The 12,586-nt window shown below is 42.8% G+C and overlaps 1 protein-coding gene across 5 annotated transcripts in view; it reads right to left on the bottom strand.

Annotated features, from left to right (window-relative positions):
* The window catches only part of ATP6V0A4 (ATPase H+ transporting V0 subunit a4), a 57,044-nt gene that overhangs the window by 3,474 nt on the left and 40,984 nt on the right, over window positions 1–12,586 (bottom strand). For 3 of the 5 annotated variants that reach the window (XR_003093034.1, XM_025198881.1, XM_006019556.3), the window contains exons 15-19: window positions 10,589–10,707; window positions 8,325–8,541; window positions 7,184–7,291; window positions 4,827–4,961; window positions 2,097–2,214 (exon numbers count right to left, since the gene is read on the bottom strand). Coding sequence is in view for 4 of the 5 variants with exons in the window: in XM_025198881.1 (XP_025054666.1) it covers window positions 2,097–2,214; window positions 4,827–4,961; window positions 7,184–7,291; window positions 8,325–8,541; window positions 10,589–10,707 (697 nt within the window). In the remaining variant the exon portion in view is untranslated. The remainder of the gene's footprint in view (window positions 1–2,096; window positions 2,215–4,826; window positions 4,962–7,183; window positions 7,292–8,324; window positions 8,542–10,588; window positions 10,708–12,586) is intronic. The other 2 variants (XM_025198883.1, XM_025198882.1) reach the window with 2 other exon arrangements.

Raw genomic sequence — 12,586 nt, 5'->3', positions numbered from 1 at the left:
CAGAAATGCCTGCCCAGTTTTCCCATTTGCAGAGGCATGCCCAGTGATCCTGACTCAGGGTGCATCTCTGCAAATGGGGAAACCCTGGGGTCCCCTCAGTTTGCAGATGCTTGCCCCAACTGTTCTCCTGCAGGATTGGCTCCCAGGAGTGGCAGGGGCCCAGCAGGAGCCAGGATGCATCCCAGAAGAGCTGATTCACTTCATCTAGTGATGTCTCTTTATAGCCTGATTTATGCTAGCTGAGGACTTTCGTATGTGTTCTGCCCGGCCACTTCCTCTTATGGAAGACATTGAGAATGAGCACCTAGAAAAGGAATGAACTAGTTCTGTTCACCTGGAAAGTGTGATAAGTTCCATATCATATATCTAACTGTAAAACCAAGCTTAGGCCCCATCAGCAAGCTCAAAACCCAACCTACAGCACAATGTTATGTCAAAGTTGTAGCAGAGTTGGAGTGAAGAGTCCTGTCTACACTAGACAGGGAAACTGTGCTCACCAGGGAACTATATATCCAAGGCACTTACTAATGACTCCTTTCATGGTGAGTACCTGAGCACTTTATTGTCTTTCATACATTTACTCCTCAGCACCCGCTGCATGGGTAGAAACGTGCACCTCTCTCCTCTGACAGATGGGGAACTGAGGCACAGAGGGACAAAGCAACTTGCCCAGGGTCACACTGGAAGCTTGTGGTAAATCAAGGAGTTGAACCCAAGTCTCCTCCAGGCCAGCACCCTAACCACTGCACTGGCTCATTTTTCCTCTCCATTTCTTTAGCCACTACAGAGAGGTCCCGGGGACCACATTTTGATGTAAGAACTCAGATGAATGGGAATTACAAATAGTTGTTATGGATTCCTATATGAACCTCCCCAAGCCAAATAGGTTCACAGAATCCAGGATAATAAGGCCAGAAGAGACCATAGCGATCACCTTACCCTTACCTTCTGCATACTACAGGGCACAGGACCTCCCTCAATTAATTCTTGCTGAAATGTTTCTCTAAAACAGATTCACTACTCTTAAAAACAGCTTAGAGATGACATGTTCATAAAAAAGGTAACTGTACATCTAAGTACTTCACCATTGAACTTAAGTTCTTTTTAATCACCTATATCTCTAATATAAAGCTAGCGTGAGTTTACTTCCAATTAACTCACTACTACACTCACTTATGTGCCAAGAATGTTACGACAGGAAGGGCAGAGCCATCCTTCCCAGTCAGGCACCTTTGCATTAAGGGGTTATTTTTTATATTTGTCTGGTTCTAAACTGCAACCTCTGTGGGGAAAGGACTGTCTTTTTGTTCCAGGTTTGCACAATACCCAGAAGCAGGCAGTACTGCCACTCACTCAATAAATAGATGATAATGATAACCAGAGATGGCTGAAAATCAGACCTTCTGAAGAGCTTGAAATTTCAACATCTGCTTTCCTCCTAGATCAAGAAAAACTGCAATGGTGATTTTTTTCCCCATGAAATATAAAGTTTTGAATTATTTCAATGTGACCATTCCAGGTCAAAATTAAAGGTTTCAATATTTTTTAAATGAGCTTTGTCATTTTGATTTGTTAAACTGAAGGAAAATGTCATGTTTCAGGTCATTTTAACATTGATCTGTCCCCTTGAGCTGCTGCTGTGATGGGTCTTGTAACCTGGCTGCCTTACTACCCTCATCCATCTCTAGGGCTAGGCTCAATTTCCCATGACGGATTATGATGATGCTACCAGAGGAGGAAACTACAGTGCATCACAGGAAATTCAGAGGGCCTGGCCTATATTAGAGAACAAAGGCATGAGACACCCAAACTACAACTTCCATGAAGCCCCTCAGCAGCTAGTATGAACACAAATCAAACAGCCACAAAATATTCAATCAGGTTTGACAACTCTCAAATCATACCAATTTGTTTCGATGCAGAATAGTTTGCTTCAATTTTCCAGGTGGAAAATCCCACAGCAGATTCTGAGTTTGCAGAAGCTTCGTTTTCATTTTCAGTGAAAATAAAGATTTCCAATGACAATGACACATTTCCCATAGCAGCAATGAACACAGATTATTGTTACAGCTGAACAACACGAAGCAATAACTCACGTGCATGAGCCAAGCTTAGTGCCCAGAGCCGGAGGTAGGATGCCGTATTAGAGATGCAGCCCAGGCAGTATTCAATGGTGTGGATTGCTTGGTGTACAAATATGTCTCCAAAATTGAACTGAAATGATGCAAAAATGAAGCTGCCTCACTTCCATTCTGTGCTAGTGGAACAGTAATACACTATACAATGTAGGTGCGCCAATCTCCTTCCTCAGGGTGATAGGAGCAACATCCGGCTGTCTGACAAGAGGACAGGTCTGCTTGTTTAAGTGATCAGGTAAACTGTTCTGCTTGTTCTATCTTCCCAGGCACCAGACTCAGAAAAAGAAAAACTTCAGTGAAAAACAACTGCTAAATAACCACTCTGTATTTGCCTTCCCTGCACTTTACTGTATTCACTAGCATACTACATGTACCTGTCCCCCAAAAAATCAGCCCTCCAAAACTGGGGTGCATGTTTTAAGCAGGGGAGCAGATTTTCTTCACCAGAACTTCACTATGTGGAAGCATAGAAGGATAAAGACACTGTGTTAAAAGATGGCTGCCAACTTCTCTCTCCCTGCCACAAAGTCAAAGGGGTGGGTTCAGTCCAGTGTTAACTCTTTCACAGCTGCTCGCAAATTGGCATCAGTTTTTGGCAAGTTTTATCCCACAACAAGGGTATGGGAGATATGTAACACCCACCCAAATCAGTGCTACCTAGCTCTGGGCTGGGGCTGTGCAACTTCCAAGGAGGGGCCACATATCCTGTGAGCTGCACCAGAGCAAGTTGCAACTCCCTCTGAGCAACATACCCCATGGACACCCCCACTGCCATCGCTGCACCATATCTCCATGACCTACCCCCACCCCACAGTGCACTGCATGCCTAAGCTGGCCCACCACTACACAGTGAACCTGGGGAAGGGTAGCAGTAAGATTTGCCCAGTCTTACTTGATAGTAAATAACCAGGGCAGCTAACTCCTGAATGAGCCCTACTACTGTTTAGCTTGTGGATCAGATCACTATTGTGGAAGAACAGGCACATGAAATAGTTTCCACAAAGAAGTTGATGCTTGGCAAGTTCCCATTCCCTTTTAACTCATGGTGATGCACCTTTGTTTGTCCAAACCCTGAGGCTAGGGACAGACATTACACATAAGCCAGTTTAAGTGATCAGAAACTGGCTTAAACCTGTAATAGAACAGACATTCAGTTCACACAAACCAGTCTGAAAATGGCTGAAACTGATTTGAGATAAACCTGGTTGAATGTAGTATCAGACTTAACTGATTTGGGTCAAACTGCTTTATGCAATGTCTGTCCCAGACCCCTTCCTGGTTTAAGTTAAATGAGAGTCCCCCAGCATCCCAGCATGCTCTTTGGACTGGGCTGGGCTCTCTGCTCCAGAGAGCTGTGCTGGCCCCTCCCCTCCCCTCCATCACTGGAGCTCTGGCAGAGACTTGTAGGCACAGAAGGGTCTTCCCGGCTTCCCCCTGCCCCATCCCCACCTCACCACTTGCTGCTCAAGTAGGGATCCCTTCCTCTTCTCTCCCACAGCATGGACCATAGCCAGTATGTGGTATGCTAGCTAATGCTAAGAGGTGTCTGTGTAAAGCAGACAGGACAGAGGCAGACAGAACACTGTCAGCTTAGGGCTTTTTGGAGCTAATCAACAAGTAGCTGGTAATGTCCCTCTGTTCCTTCCTTGGAAAAAGTTGTTTAAGAAGAGCTTGAACTAACGAGAGAGGCTTTTTTTTGATGGGGTGCTAAGTGCTGATAACAGAGCTCTCATCAAGGTGGGGGGAACCCCTCTCTACTCAGAGTGTCCTGATGGAGCCTGGCCACACCCCCTTGGCTCAGCACTGTAAAAGGGAAGGGAGGGCTTCTCTATCACCCCCCAGCTTCTAGCCTGAGCCACTGCAGGCATGTGCCTGAATTTCCTCAGTCCAGAGGGGATGTCTGTATGGTTACAAACCAGTTCAGCCTACCCAGGTTAAACTAACCTGCAAAGATTGAATCAATTCAGACTCAGGATTTTTGAATGTCTGTCCCTAGCCTTTGTGTAGAAGCTCAAAGGTCTGCTGAACTCAATGCGCATCTCTGTGCTGACTTCAGTATGTACTGGATCAGTCTATTCAGGTCAGAACAACACTGGCAATTTTGGTTGTTTTCATCTTTCTCTCCAGATTTCAAATTCTTTTAACACAGAAAACTCATGTGCCTTTTGAAATATGGCAACTGCTTTCCTGCAGCAATGGATAAAGCCTCAAGGGGACTGGAAGGCATGTGCTTTGGTGCTTAAACCAATCTCTAGCTACATATAGGGAATATGGTCCCAAATCAGCCTGCAGGGGGCTCTGATGCTGGCCCTGTCAAAGGCAAGATGCTGGCCTATGGGGGTCTTGAATCTAAGTGTCCAGATTCTGGCAAATCCTATATATTTCTATGGTCAGGCATGAACCCCCCAAACCAAGGTGCTTAATCTAAAAATCTAAATGTATATGTTTCCTACTTGGACAAGAGGGCACAAAAGAACAAGCTTTCCTACAGGAAATGAGACTATTTTTTCTATGGTCTTTTGTCATTTGCACTCCCCACTAAAAATTCAGCAAAGCATGTAAATGAAAAGTAATGGAAAAGAAGTTCGACCTGCCCGAGTCTCCAAAAGATTAGGCTCAGGTTTAGTCAAAGCACAGGTTTGAGGATTCAAAAGGTTCTTCTCTCCCATCCTGCCCTGATTTCTCTACCTCTTCCTCGTGATCATCATGTCCCCCATGGCCACTACTATGGTTTTCACGACCAGCTTTCTTGGAGTTGTTGGGTTGAGTGATCTCCACTTCAGTGTCACCAGCAGGGCCTTCTGAGATTGGTGGTAACTGGAGCTTTCAAAAGCAAAAGAGAATGGCTCAGCTTATATTATTTGAATTTCTTGAATGATTCCAAGGGGAAATACTCATCAAAGAAAAACTGATATGGTACATAGTTTTATATAGGTATAGAAGGATGACTACACAATTATAACACAGCCAGCCTACAACATAAAAAAATATCAGGAGTAATCTGACATTTATTAGAGAAACAGAGTGTTTCCATCACAATCACTAGCAAGAATAAAAAAGAAAACCCTTCAATTTTGAGGGCATCTTCTATCCAAGGGCCCCAGTATAATACACATAAAGTTACTCAGGCCTCATAAGCCCACTGCAATGTTGCACGTTGGAATACTGTCCACTTTTAAGAAATGATGAACCTGAGGCATGGGAAGCCTGACACCCTCCTGCAGTTACACTGGTGTTAACCCCACAGTAGTCAAAGTCCATGAAGTTAGATTGGTTTAGGTAAGAGCGGAATCAGGGCTGGAGGGAATAAGTGACTTGCCCAAGGTCATACAATAAGACTCTGAAAGATGGAAGCAGAATTCAGACCTCCAGAGGCTATGGCCTATGACAAGTCTCAAGGCCTCTCAGCCTCTCTCCACAACCATTATTTGTGCAGCATCCTCAAATGAGTGGCATTTTAACATAAAACATATCTTGACCCATGACTCAAAGATCATAGCTTCAAAAGACCACCTGGCTTCAACAATGTCCTGTATTGAATTGAATTCATAGCACAAAAAAAGCCTCAGACATTACTGAATCAGCAGCTTTTAACAGATATCCTGGCATTCGTTATTACTTTCAACACGTTTTGTAGGAAAAGCCTCATAAATGTGTTTTGTTCCATTGTATCAGTAATCTCTATTATACTTGCTTATCTTAAGTTGGCTTGAATGTCAGCATAAAGAACACATTTTGCTGCAGCTGTATAAATCTGGCCAAATCTAAGATTTGATCGGGTAGCTGACATATGAAAATCATTGGCTGAAATAGGATGGGGGAGAAAAGCTATCAGATGTTGTTGGCTGCCTGGCACAGAGCAGGAGCTGCAGTCAACAATGTAAAAATACTTGCTTGAAGTCCCAGAAGAATTGAAATATAAGAAGTTACAGAACAAATGTTGTTCTACAGACATCTCTTAGGGACCCGGCTTTCCATTATAGGTCTTTAGTTACTGGACTAGAAAAGGTCACAGAGCACAACCAGCTTCTTTCCTTTTAAATGAAGTCATTTGTGCTATATAAAAGGTATTCCCATCTCCACAGCTAACTACAAACAAAAGAAAATGTTAAAAGCAAATAAGAATCCTTCACTTGCTGTAACAAACAGAACAAATAAGCGACAAGGAAATTGCAATTTTGCCAGCCGCATGCAAGATTAGGTCAAAGTGTATAATACACAGGAAAGAAGGGCCTTCCACTGGATCAGCATTTCTCAACCCATGGGTCGTGACCCAAAAGTGAGTCACAAGAATATATGAAAGGGTCGTGAACAAACTTTAAAAAATGATTCAACAAATTTTTTTAATGGATTCTTCTTTCAAGCAGAACAATGTGTGGGAAACTGTGACTTTTCCCTTGCAGACTGGCAGAGCTCCAGCCTGCGAGGGGGAGCTTGAGGCCCTCTCTGCCCCACACACCTCCTCCCACTCCCCACGTCCCAGACATTGGGGGGCTGGGGTCAGGGGGGAGGGTGGGTCGGGGGGGAGGGTCATTGGGTCAGTACTGGTCATCAGTGTTTACAAATGGGTCCTGATACAAAAAAGGTTGAAAACCACTGCACTAGATAATAGGAATTGTTATCACTGAGAGAGGAAAACACTGTTGGAAAATAGCTAGTCACACCTTTAAATCAGGTATTTTCTTTGAGCACTGTAGACAGTCTCTTCAGAGGACAGGAACATAATTTTAGCTCTGCTCTCAGCTTACAAGGAGCAAGCCATCCAAGTCCTTTCATGTCGGAAGTGAAGCATGGCAAGAAACTGAAGCATTCACAATTATTTTCTTTTGACAACTTTGGACATAGCCTACAGCTTCCAAAACGGCTCAATGCTGGCCTAAATCTGCCTCCATTGGTAGAACTCACATTTCCTTCAATGAAAAACAGTTAGCTCTTTACCAAATGCTGTTGAAAAATAACAGTCAACTTTGGCACCAGTGTACTGAAAACCAAGATGTTTGCAACTATACCTGTGCTTAATGTGATGATAGATTTTGTGCCCTTACCATACGCTGAGCTTTCAGGTGATTGGCTCGGAGAATAAAAGGTTTAATCAGAAGCATCCATGGAATAGCAATCAAGGCAAATATGACCAGAAAGCTCTGGACTTCCTTCTACAAGGGACAAACACACCTATTAAAGGGATATCTCAAATATTGTCATTTTTCAATAAGTGAAATTATCATCCTAAAATATAATGCTATAAAAATGGCATTTTTTTTATTCAACGGATCTTCTCCATGTGTTCCTGGGTGGTTAAAATGACCACTTTCTGTTTTCCAGTCCTGTTTAGCACTGCAGGGTAGATCTGGTAATAATTTGGGGGCTGAAATTTTGTTTGTTGGAAAAATGCTGATGTTTCAAAAATGAAAGTTATGGTTAAAGCCAGTGTGATAAAGAGACAGACCCAGCCTGGAGTAGTCAGGAGCATGATGATCACACCCCCCCCCGGTATCTGGGTAGCTCAAGTTCAAATTTCCTGCTTTGCTTTTCTCCCACACCCAAGCTGTTCTGAGGTAGGTCTTTCTCAATCTCTTTCTCAATCACAGCTCCCTGTTGGAGCTGTTCTACTTTGTCTTAAGTTTACTGGAGCAAGGACTTGAGCTTGGGTCTTGTATATCCTAGGTAAGAGCCCCTTGTATCATACTGGTATCAGGATGGGGCTGGGAACAAGTTTTGCAAGGTAATATGAGATCCCTCCCCTGTGGCTGCTCTGTAATTAGGTCTGTTTCCTCAATACCAGCATAATTAGGAGAATACCAAGAGAACAGACCTCCCCAACCAGGCTGGCCCAAGGTCTGCCCATTCCCTCCTCCTACACAGATGGATTCCCTTGCCTAGAGATAAGAGTTTCTTCTAAGAAAGCAAAAAGGTGACAGGGCTACACCTTAGGAAGAGCTAGTGTTGGCACTATACAGGACCAAATTCTACCCTTGTCAACCTGTGTGTAATCTGCCACACAGAGGGAAGGATTCAGCCCTTAGACCTCTTCTCGACAGACTGGAATTGCTTGAAGGGTAGGACCAATTTCAGGTTTACACAGTTTTTGGTCTAAATTGTAAAGTAGCATAGCAAATTGCACCACTTGGCTATGCTGGGGTACAGTGACTCACTAAAACTAGGGACAGTACCTTGGTGAGTCCGTACCTGATGTGTATATAAGGGGCTGTTTGTAGGATCATTGTAATTGAACAGGAACATATTGATGAAGTGGATGAGAATGCTTGGTGCATACTGGGATACATGGACATTGTAGTAGCACCATTTAAATATAATCATGAAGAGCAGGTAGCCGAAGAGACAGAGGATAAATATAATCTCTGGAATGAACTGCAGGACAATGTTTATTGTTCTCCTGAAGTAGCTGGAAAAAATGATAAAGAGGTTGGTATGAGCGATACAGTGCAAGGCCATTGAGCAAAGGCTGCATGGAACATCATTTTAGTGTATGAAAAATAAAACTAGAACCAGACCACTGTGGATACCAAATTTAGGATGCTGGTATCCTTAGGGCAAATGCTAGCCTGCCTCCTTGGTAAGCCTTGGACTGCTGCTAAAAAAGCAAGCCCCCTCACACACACATTGGGCCCCTCTAATCTGCCCTCACTGATTAATTGCCTAGATTGGGCAGGCACAGAGAAGGAGCAAGCAGATGGGGCTTGTTTCTCAGTGGCAGCCCCATGAACAAAAGGAAGGTGGTATGGATATGGCCTTAGTGATAAAAAGCACAATTTAAATACAAATATTATTTTAAACATAAATTATTCAGGTTCTTATAGTTAAGCCCATTACTATAGTAGCCCAGGCCCCCTCTAGGTTACTACATTAAAGAGCTATGCAACTTTAGCGTTCTTTTAACAAAGGAAGTGCTCAATATTAGGAATGCCAGAATTAAGGTTTTCCAGGCAACCTTAAATTTAGCCCCCTGTGTGAAGGTGTTAGGATACTTTTCTAATGACAGCCTCACACACACAACACACACACATTTTTCCCCAGGACCCCTGTTTCACTCAGTGCTCAGGGTGGATGGTGTTCACTGAATAAGCAGCTATATAATATTTCTTTTTATCCTGATTAGTCAAGTGTGTGGCTCTAGGCCTAATTTACTGCATGCTATTCAAATCCTGCTCTGAAGACAGAGCTGGCAATTCTCTTGTGGGATTTTCTATTATGCTCACATCATAGCCTACGAGTGCTTTACACATGTTAATGAACTTATCTTCACAACAGACCTCCAAGTGGAGGTGGTACCATTATCCCCACTTTCCACATGGGACCCTTCTGCACACAGATTAAAGCTGAGCATGTCCAAAGGGTCAAATTCATTTTAGGTGAGCAGTTTGGACAACAAGGGCCTCATTTTTCAGAGTACTTGGCATTTTACAGCACGGCATGTGATCCCATTGAATTCAGTAGCAGCTGTGAGTGCTCAGCTCTTGGGCAAATCAAACCCCAGGTCTTAAGTTACAGGGGTATAGGTTGTAGTCGTGTTGGTCTAAGGACATAGGCAGACAAGGTTCTTTGGGTGAATCTGATACCTTTTATTAGACCAACTTAAATAGTTGGAAATTTTTTCTCCAACTATTTAAGGTCTTAAGTTAGGCACCCAGAAAAGGAATAGCATACATGTGTAGTGTAATGTCCCTAGTAAAAAGCCTGGTTTATATGACTTGCTCCACATCACAGGATCAAAGTTAGAATTCACTTTTCCAGGGCAGCTTTCAACTGCCTTAACCAGGACATCATCCTGTCTCTTCCCGCAGACCCTTGCCTCACTCATTAGATATCTCTCAATTTTGTAGCTAATGAGGCAGAGGTCCTACAAATCTGATTCACTCCCAGAACAGAGGGTGGGTGCTGGCTGTCATGTACACATGCATACACATCAGCTTCCTGGTGACTTCCATGGGCTCAGGATCAGAACCAGGAGACAGACATATTAGCAGGAAACAGATTGAAAGAAACCTCATGCACTTTTAGCTGCTCTTCTGTATCTCCGTAAATATTTTGTGAAATCAGAAAAGGGTGGGGGGGTAATCATGGCAGAAGAATTGCTACAACCCTAATGAGGAGACTGTGATTGCTGGTGATCTTATTAACTCCCTAAGGATAAAGTGCAAGGAGCATGGCCAGGTCTCCAGCACAACCCCCAGAGGACTGGTACTCCATCCCTCCCTCCCTCCTGTGGACTTGAGACCAGTTCTGTTACAGAAGTCTATCCAGGTACTTGTCCACTGCTCATCACCAAATCTGATTTTTACTAGTATCTTCTACTGTCAAACCAAAATGAGGTTCCCATCCTTCAGGGAGATAAAGATAAGAACACACCCAGGGCTAGGGTCCAAATCTCTAGCACAGTAGTCCAGAACAGCATCATTTGAAACCATTTGAAATGTAACAATGAAACTTACATGTGGTTGAAAAGGCTGAGTATCACCCCGAAGACCATCTGCGTAATCCCCATGACAACAGACATCTTCATTTTGTAAGAGTTTAAGAAAGTCAGCTTGTTTTTAGCAATGTTCCAGATCTTTGGGGGAAAAAAGAGAGGAAACAGAGAGACAAGAGCAGCAAGATTATCAGGTATTCTTTAGAAAATGACCTGGAAGTCAGTGCACTATGAATGTCAATGCCACCAATTTACTTTTGATAGCTCTACTTAGGACTGCAATCTCAATAGTACAATGATACAATGCTCTTTTATAAAGCTTTTTAACCAAATGATTCCCAGTTAAGTAGTGTCCCTGTTTTACAGAGGAGGAAACTGAAACATGGAGGGAGGAAGCCACTTGCCTGAAGTCACACAGTCAGTGAAAGAACCATTAAAAACATCTGGAGTTTCCCAGTCATGTCCTAGCTACATGGCAGTGTTGCCTCTCTGTAACACAGAGGATCAGAGATGGGAATCTCCCACCTCCATTACTAAAATAGCTCCAACATTTGCTGAAAAAAGTAGTGATAGGTAGAATATATGTTCATTTAAACTAGGGTTGGCAAGCCAGTCAATTGACTGGTCAAATATTACCAATTGACTAGTCTGACTGCATATTTTTAGACCAGTCAAAGACTGTAGCAATTTTACAAGAAAAGCTACACTTTTTTGCAGATTTCTTGACAAAAATATGATTTTTTTATTGTTCTCCAACACATTTCTTAACAGAAAATGTGTGCTTTTTCCTTGTATTATTTGGAACTATTGGCAATTTTTTAGTTTTGGATTGATATATGACCAGTCAATTGACTGACCTTTATTTGACCAGCCAAATACACAACCCTAATATAAACACAAGAAAGCATATTCCTACTCATATTCAAAGAACAACTTTTCATATTCCTATTCATATTCACAGAGCAACTTTTTCCACAAAGGGACTTTGAAACCCAGGGGAACCTCACCATCCTTTACCTCCCCTGTGGAAGATGCAGTTTCTTTTCTATTTGGGAGAACTTTTACAATCTTCAAATTCCCCTCTGCCTGACAAAAGGTGTTTGGACCCAAAAGCTTGCAAAGAAAGAAATTTTTGCTACTATTTAGTAGTTCTAATAAAAGTTATCACCTCTAAACCAAGAGTTTTATCTGCCTCTATACCTACTCATGAAACTGAAAGACATCTCTGGTCAAAATTCAGAGAAGCAGCCCAATTATTATAATCATGGAAACCACTGAAACGTAGCAGAAAGGCAAGGAAGCCTATAAGAGAATCTAAGAATCCTTGCCTGACCAGGGACTTGGGGTAGCACTTAGGTACACTGCATCTAACTTAAATGATTTCTTTGCTTCAGTTTTTCTGCACAGAGCATGGTGAGTACATGCCTATTCTGGAACTTGTTCTTTCAGAGGCTCATAAATGTGAGTCACAGTTAATGCACCACCCAGCAAAACGAGAAAAAGTGGGAGGGAGGTTTGTAGACCAAATAAAATACTAATTTCTATACAGACTCCTTACATTAATTTTAAATCTTTAGTACTCAAGGAGCCCCCAGGGTATTCAGATCTCGTTAGCCAGGGTGAGTATTTCTCCTTAAGGAATCAAGGCATCCTAAACCTGCAAAAAATTCTTCTTAACAAGATCAACAGTCCAGCCCTTTAGGGTGGGTGAACCAGTTGAATTTCACAAAAGTGTCCACACTACAGAAACGTGCTCCAGTGCCCTTTTCCTGACTGTTAGGTCAGTAGTTCAGATTATTGTTGGATCCAGCACGCCCACTAATCCTCTGTGAGCAAACAACGCTGCCATCTAGTGCCCAGTTAAGCTCAGTTTTTCTTCTTGTCATAGACCTTTCGTGTTCTGCTGCAAGTGCAGCTTAAATGACACAGCAGGATCAGTGCTTTGTTTTCAGAAAAAAACAATTCACTAAAAATAATCCTTGCCCAGCAGACCTAGGTCAGGATCAGGCCGACCCAGCCA

This window comes from Alligator sinensis, unplaced genomic scaffold (assembly GCF_000455745.1).
Source record: "Alligator sinensis unplaced genomic scaffold, ASM45574v1 scaffold74_2, whole genome shotgun sequence".
Classification (NCBI taxonomy): Eukaryota; Metazoa; Chordata; order Crocodylia; family Alligatoridae; genus Alligator; species Alligator sinensis.
The sequence above is the reverse complement of the archived record's forward strand: the minus strand, read 5'-3'. Positions and strand labels throughout refer to the sequence as shown.